Below are 13,500 nucleotides of genomic sequence, written 5' to 3' on the forward strand. Positions count from 1 at the left end.
GCCAGTTCCAGCTCTATCTTCAGATGGCAACTGTAGAAGGCTGTGAAGCATGTGTTTTACCCTTCCTTGAAGCCCTGCTTCCTCTCTTAGAAGCTCAGAGTCTTGAGACATGAGCCACAGTCATCTGGGCTCACTTTCCGAGGCAGGAGTCCTCTCCGCCTAAGGCACCAGCTGAGCTGGGGAGATCTGAGCATCACGCGATGAGTTTGCAAGATGTTGAACAAATAAAGACATGGTGTCCTGATGGGGAGTCCTGTGGGCTGAACGGCAGCCGCCTGCCCCACCTTCCACCCAGCAGAAAACGTGGTTCGCCCCACTGGGATTCTAAATCGGGTCCTTCACTGAATGTTTGGTACTTGATAAGGGCATTATCCTTCTGCAGAAAAAAATAAATGGGAAGGGAAGCTTGAGAGAGGCCTTTATTATTTTAAGGGACAAGCGAGGGCAATAGGGCTGTGATCACTGATTATCTTTATCTGAGTTTTTGTAGCAGCTGAACCAACAAGCTTTGTGGTTGGAAGCTGTTCGAGTCCTGGGAATTTCCCTGAGGCCTGAGGAATTAGAGCACTGAGCTAGAAGGGAGGCTGTCTGCCCTAAGAGTTCAGGGATTAGAGGCTGGCTGGGGGCCCCAGGAAGAGATGAGAGCTGTCACTGATGAATGTCCCTGACCAGGAGATGAGAGTAAAGAAGGCTCTGGAGCACAGGTCCCCACCCCCATGCGCCATGTAGGAAGGAGGGCTTATTTGGCCATAGTTGCTCCCTGCCGGGCAGGGAGGGAAGGAGGTGACCTGTTTGGGAGCTGTGCAGTGGGTCCCTCAGGCTGCTCCCCAAGCTGCCCCCCCGCTGTGATCAGAGCCTTCACACTGCTCGGTTCTCAGGTTATGTGAATGCGCTCCTGTATCCACCCACTTCTTTAGAAGGGCCCAGGAATCAGCCCTGACAAATGTCTGTGTGTCTTGTGTTCAGGAGAGATAACAATTAAGATTTAAAAAAAAAAAGTAGTAGAGGGCAACATACACTGGTTTATCCTTACCCTTTACTGTCATTTGAGAAATCTTGGTTTGATAGGCTCTAAGCTTCTTCCCAGATTTGTGATGCTGTGGTAGATGCTGAATGAATCCCAATCTCTGCCCAGGAATTCTGGCTTCCAGCTGCAAAGCCTTCACAGTCCTCACATGGTTCCCCCCAGCCCCCTTCTTTTCCGGATTTCTCCGGGCTCCTGCCTTTCCCTGACACAGCAAGCCCCAACTTTGGGGCCCTTCTCCGTGGATCACCTCTGACTTCTCACTGATGAACCCAGTCCCCTGCTCATCTCCTGTGCTTTTGAAAGGCTCACCTCACTTTCCTCATCTGCTACCTGTGGACTGGAGGTGGCTGGCGGTGGGGACTTGCAGTGGAGAATTATCAAGGTCTCTCCTAGCTCTGACACTCAAGGACACTCAGGGAGTTGGCCATGGGCAAAGGCATCATGCTTAGTGCTTGTGTATGGGTGTATAAAATAGAGATGCGGTACCCACCCTCAAGGAGTTTCTAGTTGAGTGGATCTGACACATACATAAAAAGTCTCTGATGCTCCAAGGTAGATATGCTGTGAGTTAATCAGAGCTCCTCAGAATTCCAAGGAGATGAGAGATCCTTTCTGGAGGCAGAGGGGGTTGGTGAAAGCAATAAAGTAGGACTTCCCGGGCTCTTTCCCAAGGCTGGTGGCACAGAAGCCCTTGGCCTCCTGCCCAAAGTATCCAAGTTATCTGCTCAGTTCCAATCCCAGTGGGCAAGGGATCCCTTACCAGGCACCCTCCTGGAGAGGAAATCTGTCCATAGACCCTCAGATTCTTATGCTCTAAATCGGTATCTCATTAAATCTTTTTTGTCTTCTTGATCACATTGCTAATAGTATTTATTATTAATATGTTAATAATACATTATTATTATTTATGGCTATTTGCTGGTGTGAAAAGCCCTGGGAGGGCCTGGGCATCAGTACTGGGATGACCAAGCAGAAGGAATGACCAGAGGGAGAACTTCCAAAGAGGGATTCTTCCAAGGTCCCCCATGTGGGCCATGCCAGGAGCTTGAACAAGGAAGCCTTCCAGGACAGTTCTTGCTTTGCAGCCCTGGGAGACTGTAAGCTCCAAGTGCAGCTTTTAGTGCTGGAACTCATCCCAGTCACCTCCCTGGTCACTGAATTCCATCTTCTCGCAGCTGCAGAGGAGGAAGGCAGTGGAGCACTGCGGTTAGCGTGCACGCTAGGCCACTGGACTGCCTGGGTTTGAGTCTTGGTTTCTTCTTCACTTCTGCTCCGAGCTGTGACTTTGGACGAATTATTTCCCCGGGCCTCAGTTTCTTCACCTGTGGAATGGAGCTATAATAGTACCTATATTATATGAATTGCTGGAAGGTTGAGATAATACATTAAAACACTTGACATGCTAAACTTTCATAAACAGTAGATGACATATCTAAAAGCCAGTCTTATGTATTTTGGTTCATGTCATTCCCAAAGTGCCTTTTCTCTGCCTCTCAAACCCTTCCCACTCTTCAAAGTCAATAAATGCCTAAAATGCAACAAATATGTGGAGGCCGCAGAGAGTAGTAGGTCAGATAAGCGTGGACTTGGGAGCCAGCCATCCTAGGCGTGAATCTTGGTTCCTATAACCTTAGACAAATTACTTCATCCCTCAGTTTCTTCATCAGTAAATAGGGACACAATAGTACTAGCCTCATAAGATCATCATGAGGATATGAGGATTAAATGAGTTAATGTTTGTAAAGCACTCATAACACTGCCTGGCATGTAGTAGGTGCTTTATGAGTGCATGCTAAAAATTTTTCTATAATCTGTCAAAATATAGCACACGGCACAATTTCATTGTTAGCTGTTTCCATGTGGGTCTTATTTGCACTCTACCTGCTATGAAGGGTAGAAAACACATTCAACCCATCTTTGACCCAGCTCACTGCCTGATTCATGTTTGGTGCTCAATAAAGTGGCTAAATTGAAATAAACCAGGAAAAGGGGCATGGGCACCAGAGAGCTGTCCAGATAAAGCAGATACTGAAACTGCTGATTGGGTGTAGGGCAGGCACAGGCAGTAACTCTTCTCTTCCTGGAGTGTTTGATCGGCCTAGAATTTGCTTCACTGTGGTTGGTCCAGGAAGCACTGGCCAGAGGCTGTGAGAAACTAGAAGAAGGTGGGACAAAAGGCCCTGTGTTAGATAAAGAGCATGGCTTTCGAACCAGCAGTCAGAACCCGTGTCGTTATGGAGATCAGTGTCCATGGAAATGAGATAGAAACAACCACCATTTACTGAGCACCTTCCAGGTAGATAGGCACCAGCTAAGTATTTACTACGTCCATTTACAGATGGGGCTGAGCGAGGTTAAGCGAGATACAAAGCGAATAAAATGGAAGAGTGAAGATTGGAACACAGGTGTGTGAATCACACCCTGCGTACGGATGGGAAAGTGTGACCTGGCCTAGCCAAGCGCGATTCAAATGATAAAGACCATTTTGTTACAACGAAGGGCTTATGAAAAACGGCAATACGACCACACTCCTGCCAGCAGGCACACCCGGGCACAGCCCAAAGCTCCCACCTCCCTTTGGCGCTTACGTGCGCTCCGTGACTACCGCGGCGGACGCGGGGCCGGCGACGGAGGCCGCATGCGCCCTGGCGTCCTGGAGGGCGCCCCCTCCCCCTGGCGGCTGCAGCGCCCGCACGGGGCGCATGCGTACACCCGGCGGGCGGAGGGCGGCCCCGAGCCAGTGGAAAGATTTGGCCGAGCAAGTGAGCGGGAGCCGGCCGGTGGAGCGCGAGCGCGCAGGCGCGGCCGGGGTAGGGCCGCGACTCCGGAATCTCGGTGAGCCCCAGTCTGCGCCGCACCCCGAGCCGCAGCCATGGCCGCCTACAAGCTGGTGCTGATCCGGCACGGCGAGAGCGCGTGGAACTTGGAGAATCGCTTCAGCGGCTGGTACGACGCCGACCTGAGCCCGGCCGGGCACGAGGAGGCGAAGCGCGGTGGGCAGGCGCTGCGAGGTGCGGAGCGGGCCGGGGCAGTGGGTGGGGGCTGCGAAGGCCCGGGCAGGCGCCGCTGGGTGAGGGCCGCTTGGCCGCCCCCGCGCCCCCCCGGAGAGCGCCTTCTCTCCAACAGTTTATTTTGCAGTTGAAAAAATGGGCCCAGGGTGGGGGATCGACTTGCTCAAGGTCACCCAGCGGAGTGTGAGTGGCCGTGCCAGGAAGAGGACCCGGGCGGTAGCCCCGCAGCTTACTGCGCTCTCCACGACACAGCCTTGCGAAATTCCCCCTCTTCCTAGTCCGAGCACTTAGTAACTCGGGGACGGGTTGCTAAATGGGATGCCCGGTGTTTTCCAGCAGCTATAACCAAGCCTACTCAAGAGGATGCTGGGGATCCTGGTGAAGCGGCAGGCCACATGCTTCTCCCCGCTGTGGGGGAGTGACGCGGCGCCTGGGGCCGGGGAGGGGCGGGGGGCGACCAACAGGGTTCTAGGTACAAAGACATCCACGTGCTTGTGTAGAATGCTGTTTACCAGCATTCCGCAAATCCTGTGTCCAAAATGCGTCCACAAATGTAATTGAGTGAATGAATGAATGAAGGATTTGAGTAGATCTTCTTCACAGCCCTATAAATTTTACAGGTTTTATTCCCCTCCTTCCCATCCCTCCCTGGCCCTCTTTCCTAGTTGGGAAAGTGAGGATTGGAAAGATGACTTGTCCAAGGTCACATCTTATTCCTAGTCTGCCACCCTGGTCTCTGTTCTGGGGTTGAGTACCGAGTAGGTGCGAGGAACTGGTAGGCTGTTACGGGCAAAGGTGGAAGTGGCAGTGAGATAAGCTTGCTTACCCAGGCCTGCCCCCGCTGGCAGGCAGCTCTTTGTGATTTTGAAACGCTAATAAGGAAGCATTCCCTGCTGCCAGCAATTCAAAGCATCTCTGGACCGAGGAGGTGCTTCCACCGATCCTTCCCTGCTCCCTTTTAACCTCTGGACAGAGCAGCAGCCATTAAAAAGGGTCACTGATGCCTGGCTGATGTGAATCAGGTACTTGGCCCCAGTTTGCTCTCTCTAGCTTCTTGCCTTCACTGTAGATCTTTTAGAAATGAAGCAAAGGTTCGGAAAGTCTGGGAAATGTAATCCTGCTGGGGATGTGTGTGAATACCTTGGGATGGCCTGGTGTGACCTCATACCGGTTAGGAGAGGCCAGGATAGGGAAAGTGCTGGTAAAGGAGGCCATTTTCTCTCCTGCTGTCTGGCAGGAAGAACTGTATGGGTCTGTGGTGGTTTGCTGATGACTAGCCTAGGGGAAAGCAAATTGCAGCTGTCCTCTAAGACTGATCAAATGCCTTAACTTGTAATATCTTAAAATAACAGACCCTATTTCAGTTTTTAAGTAAATGTTAGTAGCATTAGTTTCAAAAGAAATCCCGTTTAAAATTTTAATAACTGTTTAGGGGCATCACAGATGATTAAATAAAAAGTGGAAGACCAAAAGCAAAAACCGAATGATGAAGACCATATGAATAATCTAATACTGTAAAAGACCTAAAATAACATATTAAATTCATCAGGGCTTTAAGTATTACAGGGTTTATAGAATCTTGAATGATTTCAGGAGGAAGCTACCAAGAACTGAGTTTCCCCATGCTGTCTTGCTCCTGGGGGCGGATGGAGTCCACACTGCACAACACCAGCTAACCCCATCCCTGGGAGTGTCCTAGACTGTGCTTTTGTTTGATGGCCAAGTTGAAGGAAGAGGCTTTGGAGTTCTCTGTTAAGAGTTGTAAGGGGAACTGCTCTTTTCCTCGGGGACTGACTTGTGTATCCAATGTGCAGCACTCCATTGCAAGTGGAAAATGTAGTGAAACAACCAATAGCTTTTCAGCATGGGAGCTGAGGCTTGCCCTGTGGATAGTCACTTCCCAGTGACTCAGCCTCTTATTGGGGAGCCATTCCTCCCCATAAGATTAGGGAGGGGAGGGCTTCCCTGGTGGCGCAGTGGTTGAGAATCCGCCTGCCAATGCAGGGGACACGGGTTCGAGCCCTGGTCTGGGAAGATCCCACATGCCGCGGAGCAACTGGGCCCGTGAGCCACAATTACTGAGCCTGCGCGTCTGGAGCCTGTGCTCCGCAACAAGAGAGGCCGCGATAGTGAGAGGCCCGCGCACCGCGATGAAGAGTGGCCCCCGCTTGCCGCAACTAGAGAAAGCCCTCACACAGAAACGAAGACCCAACACAGCCATAAATAAATTAATTTAAAAAAAAAGATTAGGGAGGGGATGGTAAGTGAGTCTACTCGGACTTGTCAGTGAGGCTCAGTGATGAAATCTGTGTCTCTTCCCTTGTGGGTTGTGGTGAGTTTCTTGGTGATTAATTCTCCCTTCCCCCATCAGTGTAGTTCTTACTGGCCTTATTCTCAGTTAAACGGCTGGCAGGAAAATTCACTTCACGTTTCATTAATTACTGTTGGCAACCTCAATATGAGGCAATACGCAGGAAGGTTTGTGCTGAATTTCAAAGAGGGCCTTGTAGCCTCATGGAAGAAAACAGGAGTGTTTTCCTGGCCCACTACGTAAGGAAAGGGCCATCTCCCCATTAAAGTGGGAGGGAGAATAATCGTTTGTGAAACATGAAGTAAGACAAATAGTTGTAACTTGCTGGTTGGGCCAACATAACTTGATACCACCCCTCAGTAACTGCTGTGTATGGAGGAGAGGTTCATTTGCAAATGCATCAGACAGTGCACAGCATTTGCTCTTTCTCCAATGAGTGGCTTCTCTTAAACTTGGTTTAACAATTGACGTAGGTAGATTATATTCTCAGGGTAGTGAGGTAATTTGACGATAGCAGAAAGGAACTGTGGATGAAGAGATTGTGATGTGATTTCCATACTCTAGGGATGGTATAATTTCATGCAACAAACTAGTTTTATCAGCATCCTCTAAGAGCTCTTGCTGTGTCCTGATTATTGCGAGTTCAAAATCCCATTTCTCCTAGACCAGAGGTTAGAGAGGACTGAAGTATGTTAATAACTATCAATCAGAAGTGACAGTTCTAACTAAAATACAAACATCAGGATCCTTAGAAATTAGCAAACTATGGAGATAGCTAGAGGTGGTGGTTATGGGTTAGATTTGTTTTTAATAAATTTATGTATTTATTTATTTTTGGCTGCGTTGAGTCTTCGTTGCTGGGCTTGGGCTTTATTTAGTTGCGGCGAGTGGGGGCTAACTCTTTGCTGCGGTGCACAGCCTTCTCATTGTGGTGGCTTCTCTTGTTGCGGAGCACGGGCTCTAGGCGCACGGGCTTCAGTTGTTGCAGCACGTGGGCTTTGCAGTTGCGGCTTGCGGGCTTTAGAGCTCAGGCTTAGTAGTTGTAGCTCGCGGGCTTAGCTGCTCCGCTGCATGTGGGATGTTCCCAGACCAGGGCTTGAACCCGTTTCCCCTGCTTTGGCAGGCGGATTCTTAACCACCGCGCCACCAGGGAAGTCCCCTGTGAGGTAGATTTTAGAGTCATACAACCTGGGTTTTAATCTCTTTTGTGTAATAGCTGTGAGCTCGGATAATTTGCTTAACTCCTCTAGTTTCTATTTTCACCTGGTAAGATGGGTTGTAATGATGTAACCTTATAGGATTGTTATGAAGACTAAATAAAACACGTACAAAGTACTCAGTCCAGTGCCTGACAGATGGTAAGCTCTCTATAAGTATTAGCTATTACATTTATTAAAAGATTCCAAGTTTTCTGAATCCTTATCTTGAAAGAATTAAAGCAAATAAATTCTTAAAATGTGCTTAAGCACAGCACTCTGGGGATTAGGAAAAGTAGCCCAGATCTCAGGTTAGCTGGTTGACAGTACATTTGGGCCTTGGGTTAGATGAATTATTGGGGAACCACTGGGAAGTATATTGTCAACTGCAACATAAATCAACAAATTTTATCTTCCCCGAAGGCAGAATATTGTTTTTCCTGCTAGGGTGTACAAAATAAAATATTTAGCCAAATAATTTTCATTTGGGTTGTCTGTATGTGATGCAATTTATATGTAAGAAAATTCTGGCTCTAGGGAATTCCCTGGCGGTCCACTGGTTACAACTCTCACTGCCGAGGGTCCGGGTTCAATCCCTGGTTGGGGAACTAAGATCCCACAAGCCACATGGCGCGGCCAAAAAGAAAGAAAGAAAATTCTTGCTCTAGAGTGGACCTGATTAGCTTATCACTTTGAACTTATAATTTCCAGATGCTGGCTATGAGTTTGACATCTGCTTCACCTCAGTGCAGAAGAGAGCAATTCGGACCCTCTGGACAGTGCTGGATGCCATTGACCAAATGTGGCTGCCAGTGGTGAGGACTTGGCGCCTTAATGAGCGACACTATGGGGGTCTGACTGGCCTCAATAAGGCAGAAACTGCTGCCAAGCACGGTGAGGCCCAGGTAAAGATCTGGAGGCGCTCCTATGATGTCCCACCACCTCCGATGGAGCCTGACCATCCCTTCTACAGCAACATCAGTAAGGTATGGACAAACGGAGGTTTGGCTCGCTCCACCCAGGACCAGGGTATTAGAATCTGGGCTTCACTCTTTTAGCTTTTATTAGGGTCTGCCTAGACCCACTGAGTTTCTAATTTATGATAAAATAGGTTTTTTGTTTTTTTTTTTTTGGCTGTGGGTCTTGTGGGATCTTAGTTCCCCAGCCAGGGATCAAACCTGGGCCCTCGGCAGTGAAAGCACAGAGTCCCAACCACTGGACCACCAGGGAATTCCCTAAAATAGTTCATTGTAATCCCCTTTCTCCAAGGATTGACCTCCACTTATTAAAAGATGTAGTTAAGAGTTTATGTTGTTTATCTAAAAAGAATGTATCTTTTTTACATCTACTGCCATGTTTTAAAAAAACCCATCCATAGCTGATAGGGCCTTCCTAAGCCAATTGCAAGATAAAGTGAATTGGTTAGAGCCTTGTAGCCTACCTTTTTTTTTCTCCTTTCCTAAGTTATGTTTCTTTTGAACTGTCCATCTTCCCTATAGAGGGTTATGGGGGAGGGAGGGGCAGGATAATAATTATCCCCTTTCCCAAGCTCTCAGTGCCCTGGTGAGAGACTTTCACCCATCACTTTGATCCCTTAGGGGATGAGAAATAGGCAGAACAGATGCAACCGGTAATAACTGATAAGCTTGGATTTTTTGTTGTTTAGGATCGTAGGTATGCAGACCTCACTGAAGATCAGCTGCCCTCCTGTGAGAGTCTGAAGGACACTATTGCCAGAGCTCTGCCCTTCTGGAATGAAGAAATAGTTCCCCAGATCAAGGAGGGGAAACGAGTACTGATTGCAGCCCATGGCAACAGCCTTCGGGGCATTGTCAAGCATCTGGAGGGTATGTACGTTTTTCAGAGGGGCCCTCAAAGAGGGCTAAAGCAGAACTGTCGCTAATCTGGACTTATTTAGTATGAAGGAGACCTTCAGGAAAGGGCTGGACATATTGATAGCCTTAGAGACAGTCCAGATTGTCTCCTAGGAGAAACACACTCTCTATCCTTGTTTCTCAAAGCATCTTCTGCAGAAGCAGAGGCGGCCAGACCCCACTGGGTGCTTGTTACACATGCAGAACCTCAGGTCCCACTTCAGACCTGATTGAGAAGATGCATCTATCACCAGGTAATTCAGATACACATGGAAGTTTGAGATGCCCACCTCTAGACTAGGATTACCAGTCGAAACTGCCGATAAAAGTCCTTCTTAATCACAACCTGGTACAACTCCACAGATGAATCTCAATTTGCATCTTAAATTGTTTCACCCAAGGGCCTAGAGGCCCAGATGTGCTGAGTTTTGGCAGCCTGGATGGACTACATAGGACATTTGAGATATATATAGTCCTGCTTTACTATGGGCTTCCACATCTCACTTTGGGAGAGATACCTTTCATCCTTTTTTCTTGCTTTTCAGTGACTGAGAAATAAGTTACGGGGGCATTCCTTGGGTGAGCAATCTACTATAACACAGATCATTACTGTTATGACAAATACCAGAAAGGGTGTCTTGTTTTAATTCCTACGAAAGTCTTTGGAGGACCTGTTTCCCCACCTGGAGGATGAATAGCAACGCTGGAGAGGTCTGTGGATTCATATCTTGCTTGACTGATCATAGGGGGGTGTATTTTCAGGTCTCTCCGAGGAGGCTATCATGGAGCTGAACCTGCCGACTGGCATTCCCATTGTCTATGAATTGGACAAGAACTTGAAGCCCATCAAGCCAATGCAGTTCCTGGGTGATGAAGAGACCGTGCGTAAAGCCATGGAGGCTGTGGCTGCCCAGGGCAAGGCCAAGAAGTGAGGTCGAGCAGCAGATTACTTTCCCAAGGATTACCCTTCCTCCCAAGCCCATCCATTCCTCTGCACCTCTCCCCTGCACACGTCACACTGATGACATCTGTAGGCATCTTAAGCTGTAGCTGCAGATGGGGAGCAGTGGCTCCCAATTCCATTTTAGCCATTTTATCTCTTGCACCCACTCCCTTCATACAGTCTAGTCAGAATGGCACCTCTGGGGCATGGTTCTCAGTCCAAGCCAAGGGAAGACTTATCCAAGAGCGATGAGAGGTAGTAACTGGGGCGGGGCGTTGCTAGTGGTTTGTTTATTACTAAGGACCTGCTTGAGTAGGGGATAGGGAGGAACCATGCCAAGGTGTGACCAATGAGGAGAAGCAAGAGAGCCTATTTGTGTTCCCAGAGGCTAGCTGGGCACTGTTCTGTTCAGGTGACTGGGGGCTCTAGTCATTCCAGTGGAAGATGAATGTAACCTGCATGGTGATTCAATCAAACACTTTCTCCCTGACTCCAAAAGATTGGGATCAATCCTGAATGTTTATGTGTTGCATTTACTTTTACAAAAGAAAAATTTATATATATATATAAATAAATTTAAAAAAAAAACCCTTCTGGGGTTTCTAGTGGCGGTTGAAATATTCCCACATGTGGTCATCAGAAAATGAGCCATTCCTTACACCGTCATGGGATAAGGTCCTTGACTTCTAAGGTGTAGGAGTTCATCCTGCTGTGTGTTTTAGAATCCCCCCCATACCCCGCCTTATTGTTTTATGGCAACGGAATGCCTCTTGATCACGTCCAAGTGTGTCTTTCACTGTGCCTGATTTCTGAATCACGTTCCAGTTGCTTGGCCCACCACTTAGGCCCAGTACTCATTTGAGCATAACTGTAGTAAATCTTTTTTCCAGGTCAGTATGATAAAGGAGTGACGTGCAATATTTTCTGTGTCATGTGTGGTATGTCTTATTTGAGGAAATCAACTCGAACATTCAACTTGAAATGTCTCTCATTACCCAAGTCCTTGTATGACAGATTAAGAGCTTTTAGGACAACCAGTCACAACTTTACATAGCCTGGTCCAAGTATCATGTATCTCACTGGGTTTCAGTGTTGGAGAGCTGAACTCTGTATTCCTGTTGCCTCTCTACAGCTCTTGCTCAGTGGTGCTGGTTACCGAACACTGGAAAATCAAATTCTGAAACTCTATTATGCCCTCTTTAATGTAAGGTAAATGCTTGTTTACTAGACTTAAAAAAGCCAATCCTTTTTTTATTAGTAACTTTTAAACTTGATACACACCTTCTTTTTGGCCCCTAAAATTTTAACCCTGTCAGTCAACTAATTAACATCCTCAAAAATTACACATGCAGGAGAAAAGGGATATACAGTCATCCCTTGGTATCTGCAGCGGGGGACGGGTTCCAGGACTCCTGTGGATACCAAAATTAACAGAAGCTAAAGTGCCTTATATAAAACTGAGTAGTACAGTTGGCCCTCCGTATTCACAGGTTTCACATCCATAAATAGGGAGGGCCGACTAATTATATATGTAATAGGGAAGGGGCACTACTCAACATTTACCTTTTCTCTAAGGCCTTTGAAAAGATCACTGGAACGTGAGAAAGCCCATAATGCCTTTCTCTTCTAGTAGGAGCAAGTAACACCATCCATAAAGCTCTTACGAAGTGCCTCTATGCTAGCCATTGGGTGAGGCACGTTACCTGCATAATCTCCAATCTTGACAACCTCTGAAAGGGCTGGTATCCCCAGTTTACAGAAGAGGAAACATGCTGAAAACGATAACAAACTTGCCAGAAGGTACACTACTAAGTACTGGAACCCAGATGAATGTTACTGCAACTAAATCAAGATTCTTATTCTAAAATTTAAGTACTTTTAAGCCTCTTGCTTTTCAAGTTTAGTTTTTTATTTGATCTACACATTAATCCTAGGAAGACCTTTAGTAATTTAAGTCTCCAGTAGCCTGGTGGGATGTTAGTTTACTTAGCTTGTACTGAATCTTAGACCAGAAGTTGGTAATTTTGTTTGATCAAGTGCTCTTCACCCAAATCAGGCTGGATCAGCTTTGATTAATATTGCTCTATGTCCTGACATCACTTGAGTTTACAGCAGTCTCCATTCCTTGCAAGTTAGACTCCTGGCTAGAACTCCTGCCTTATGGGCAGGAAAATAACAGAAAGCCAGCCTCATTTACCATTATGGCTAGGAGGCCAACAACTACTATCCCTCCAAGACTTTCTTAGCCAGGGTAGCACATCAGAATCACCTGTGGAGCTGAACAAACCCTAAACACCCGCAGGTTCACCCATGAGATTCGTGAGCAGAGCTAGGGCACCTGCAGTCTTTTTTCTCCCCGCACTCCCCCTGCTACCCCTTTACCACTTACAGGCAATTTTGAAGTTCACCTAACCCAAGCTGAGAACCACTTTTCCAAGGCACAGAAAGAATATTCTCCCTGTCTCTAGATTAGCAAATATCACCATTACTACATATCAATCACTGTTTGGGCATAGCTATTCAGTCAACTATGAGTACACTCAAAAAATTTTTATTGAGCATTTGCTACGTGTTAATCACAGTACCATGTACTGGAGATTCGAAGATAGAGAAGACAGCATGCTGCCCTAAAAGCTAAGGTAAGTAGGGAAGACAGGCACACAACTAACATGTAATAAAATATTGCATGGTTAAGGGTGAGAAAATCTAACCTGGTTCGCAGCAAATCAGAAGGCCATTACCCAGTTGTTTCAAATGTTCTTCTTTATGACACTTTTTAAAATTACTGTTTGAAATTATAACATTTCCGTATTTGTTTACTTTCATTTGTCTCCCACCAATGGTCCCCCCCACTAGAATGTAAGCTCCACAAGGAAAGGATTCTATCATGTTCACTGCTTGACTCCCTAGTTCCCGGAGCAGTGGTGGGCAGAGGAGTTGCTCAAATACATTTATATAATGAATGAATGATGTCCAACAAGCACTTATAATTAATTAACCAATGTCAATTTGGAGAGCCTCTAATTTCATGCCTGAGGTTTCTGTTCAATACTTGGAAAAATGAGGCACCATGGCACAGAAGGAAGGGCCCGGGCTTTACAGTAAAACAGATCTGAGTTTGAACACTGTTCTGCTTCT

General features: G+C 47.1%; 1 protein-coding gene across 1 annotated transcript; it reads left to right on the forward strand.

Moving 5' to 3' along the window:
• Window positions 1-3,777: 3,777 nt before the first annotated feature.
• Window positions 3,778-11,282, forward strand: PGAM1 (phosphoglycerate mutase 1). The gene is made up of 4 exons (XM_068548295.1): window positions 3,778-4,038; window positions 8,257-8,531; window positions 9,212-9,392; window positions 10,182-11,282. The coding sequence occupies exons 1-4, from the start codon at window positions 3,900-3,902 to the stop codon at window positions 10,349-10,351; spliced, it is 765 nt and encodes a 254-aa protein (XP_068404396.1). The 5' UTR covers window positions 3,778-3,899; the 3' UTR covers window positions 10,352-11,282.
• Window positions 11,283-13,500: the final 2,218 nt, after the last annotated feature.

The sequence above is a fragment of the Eschrichtius robustus genome, chromosome 7 (assembly GCF_028021215.1).
Source record: "Eschrichtius robustus isolate mEscRob2 chromosome 7, mEscRob2.pri, whole genome shotgun sequence".
NCBI lineage: Eukaryota > Metazoa > Chordata > Mammalia > Artiodactyla > Eschrichtiidae > Eschrichtius > Eschrichtius robustus.

What these genes read in the sequence shown, in the direction of transcription:
- PGAM1 (XM_068548295.1), top strand. Translation starts at nt 3,900, where the DNA reads ATGGCCGCCTACAAGCTGGTGCTGATCCGGCACGGCGAGAGCGCGTGG. An exon ending in CGGTGGGCAGGCGCTGCGAG is followed by an intron (nt 4,039 to 8,256) that starts GTGCGGAGCGGG and finishes TATAATTTCCAG; the next exon opens with ATGCTGGCTATGAGTTTGAC. An exon ending in TCTACAGCAACATCAGTAAG is followed by an intron (nt 8,532 to 9,211) that starts GTATGGACAAAC and finishes TTTGTTGTTTAG; the next exon opens with GATCGTAGGTATGCAGACCT.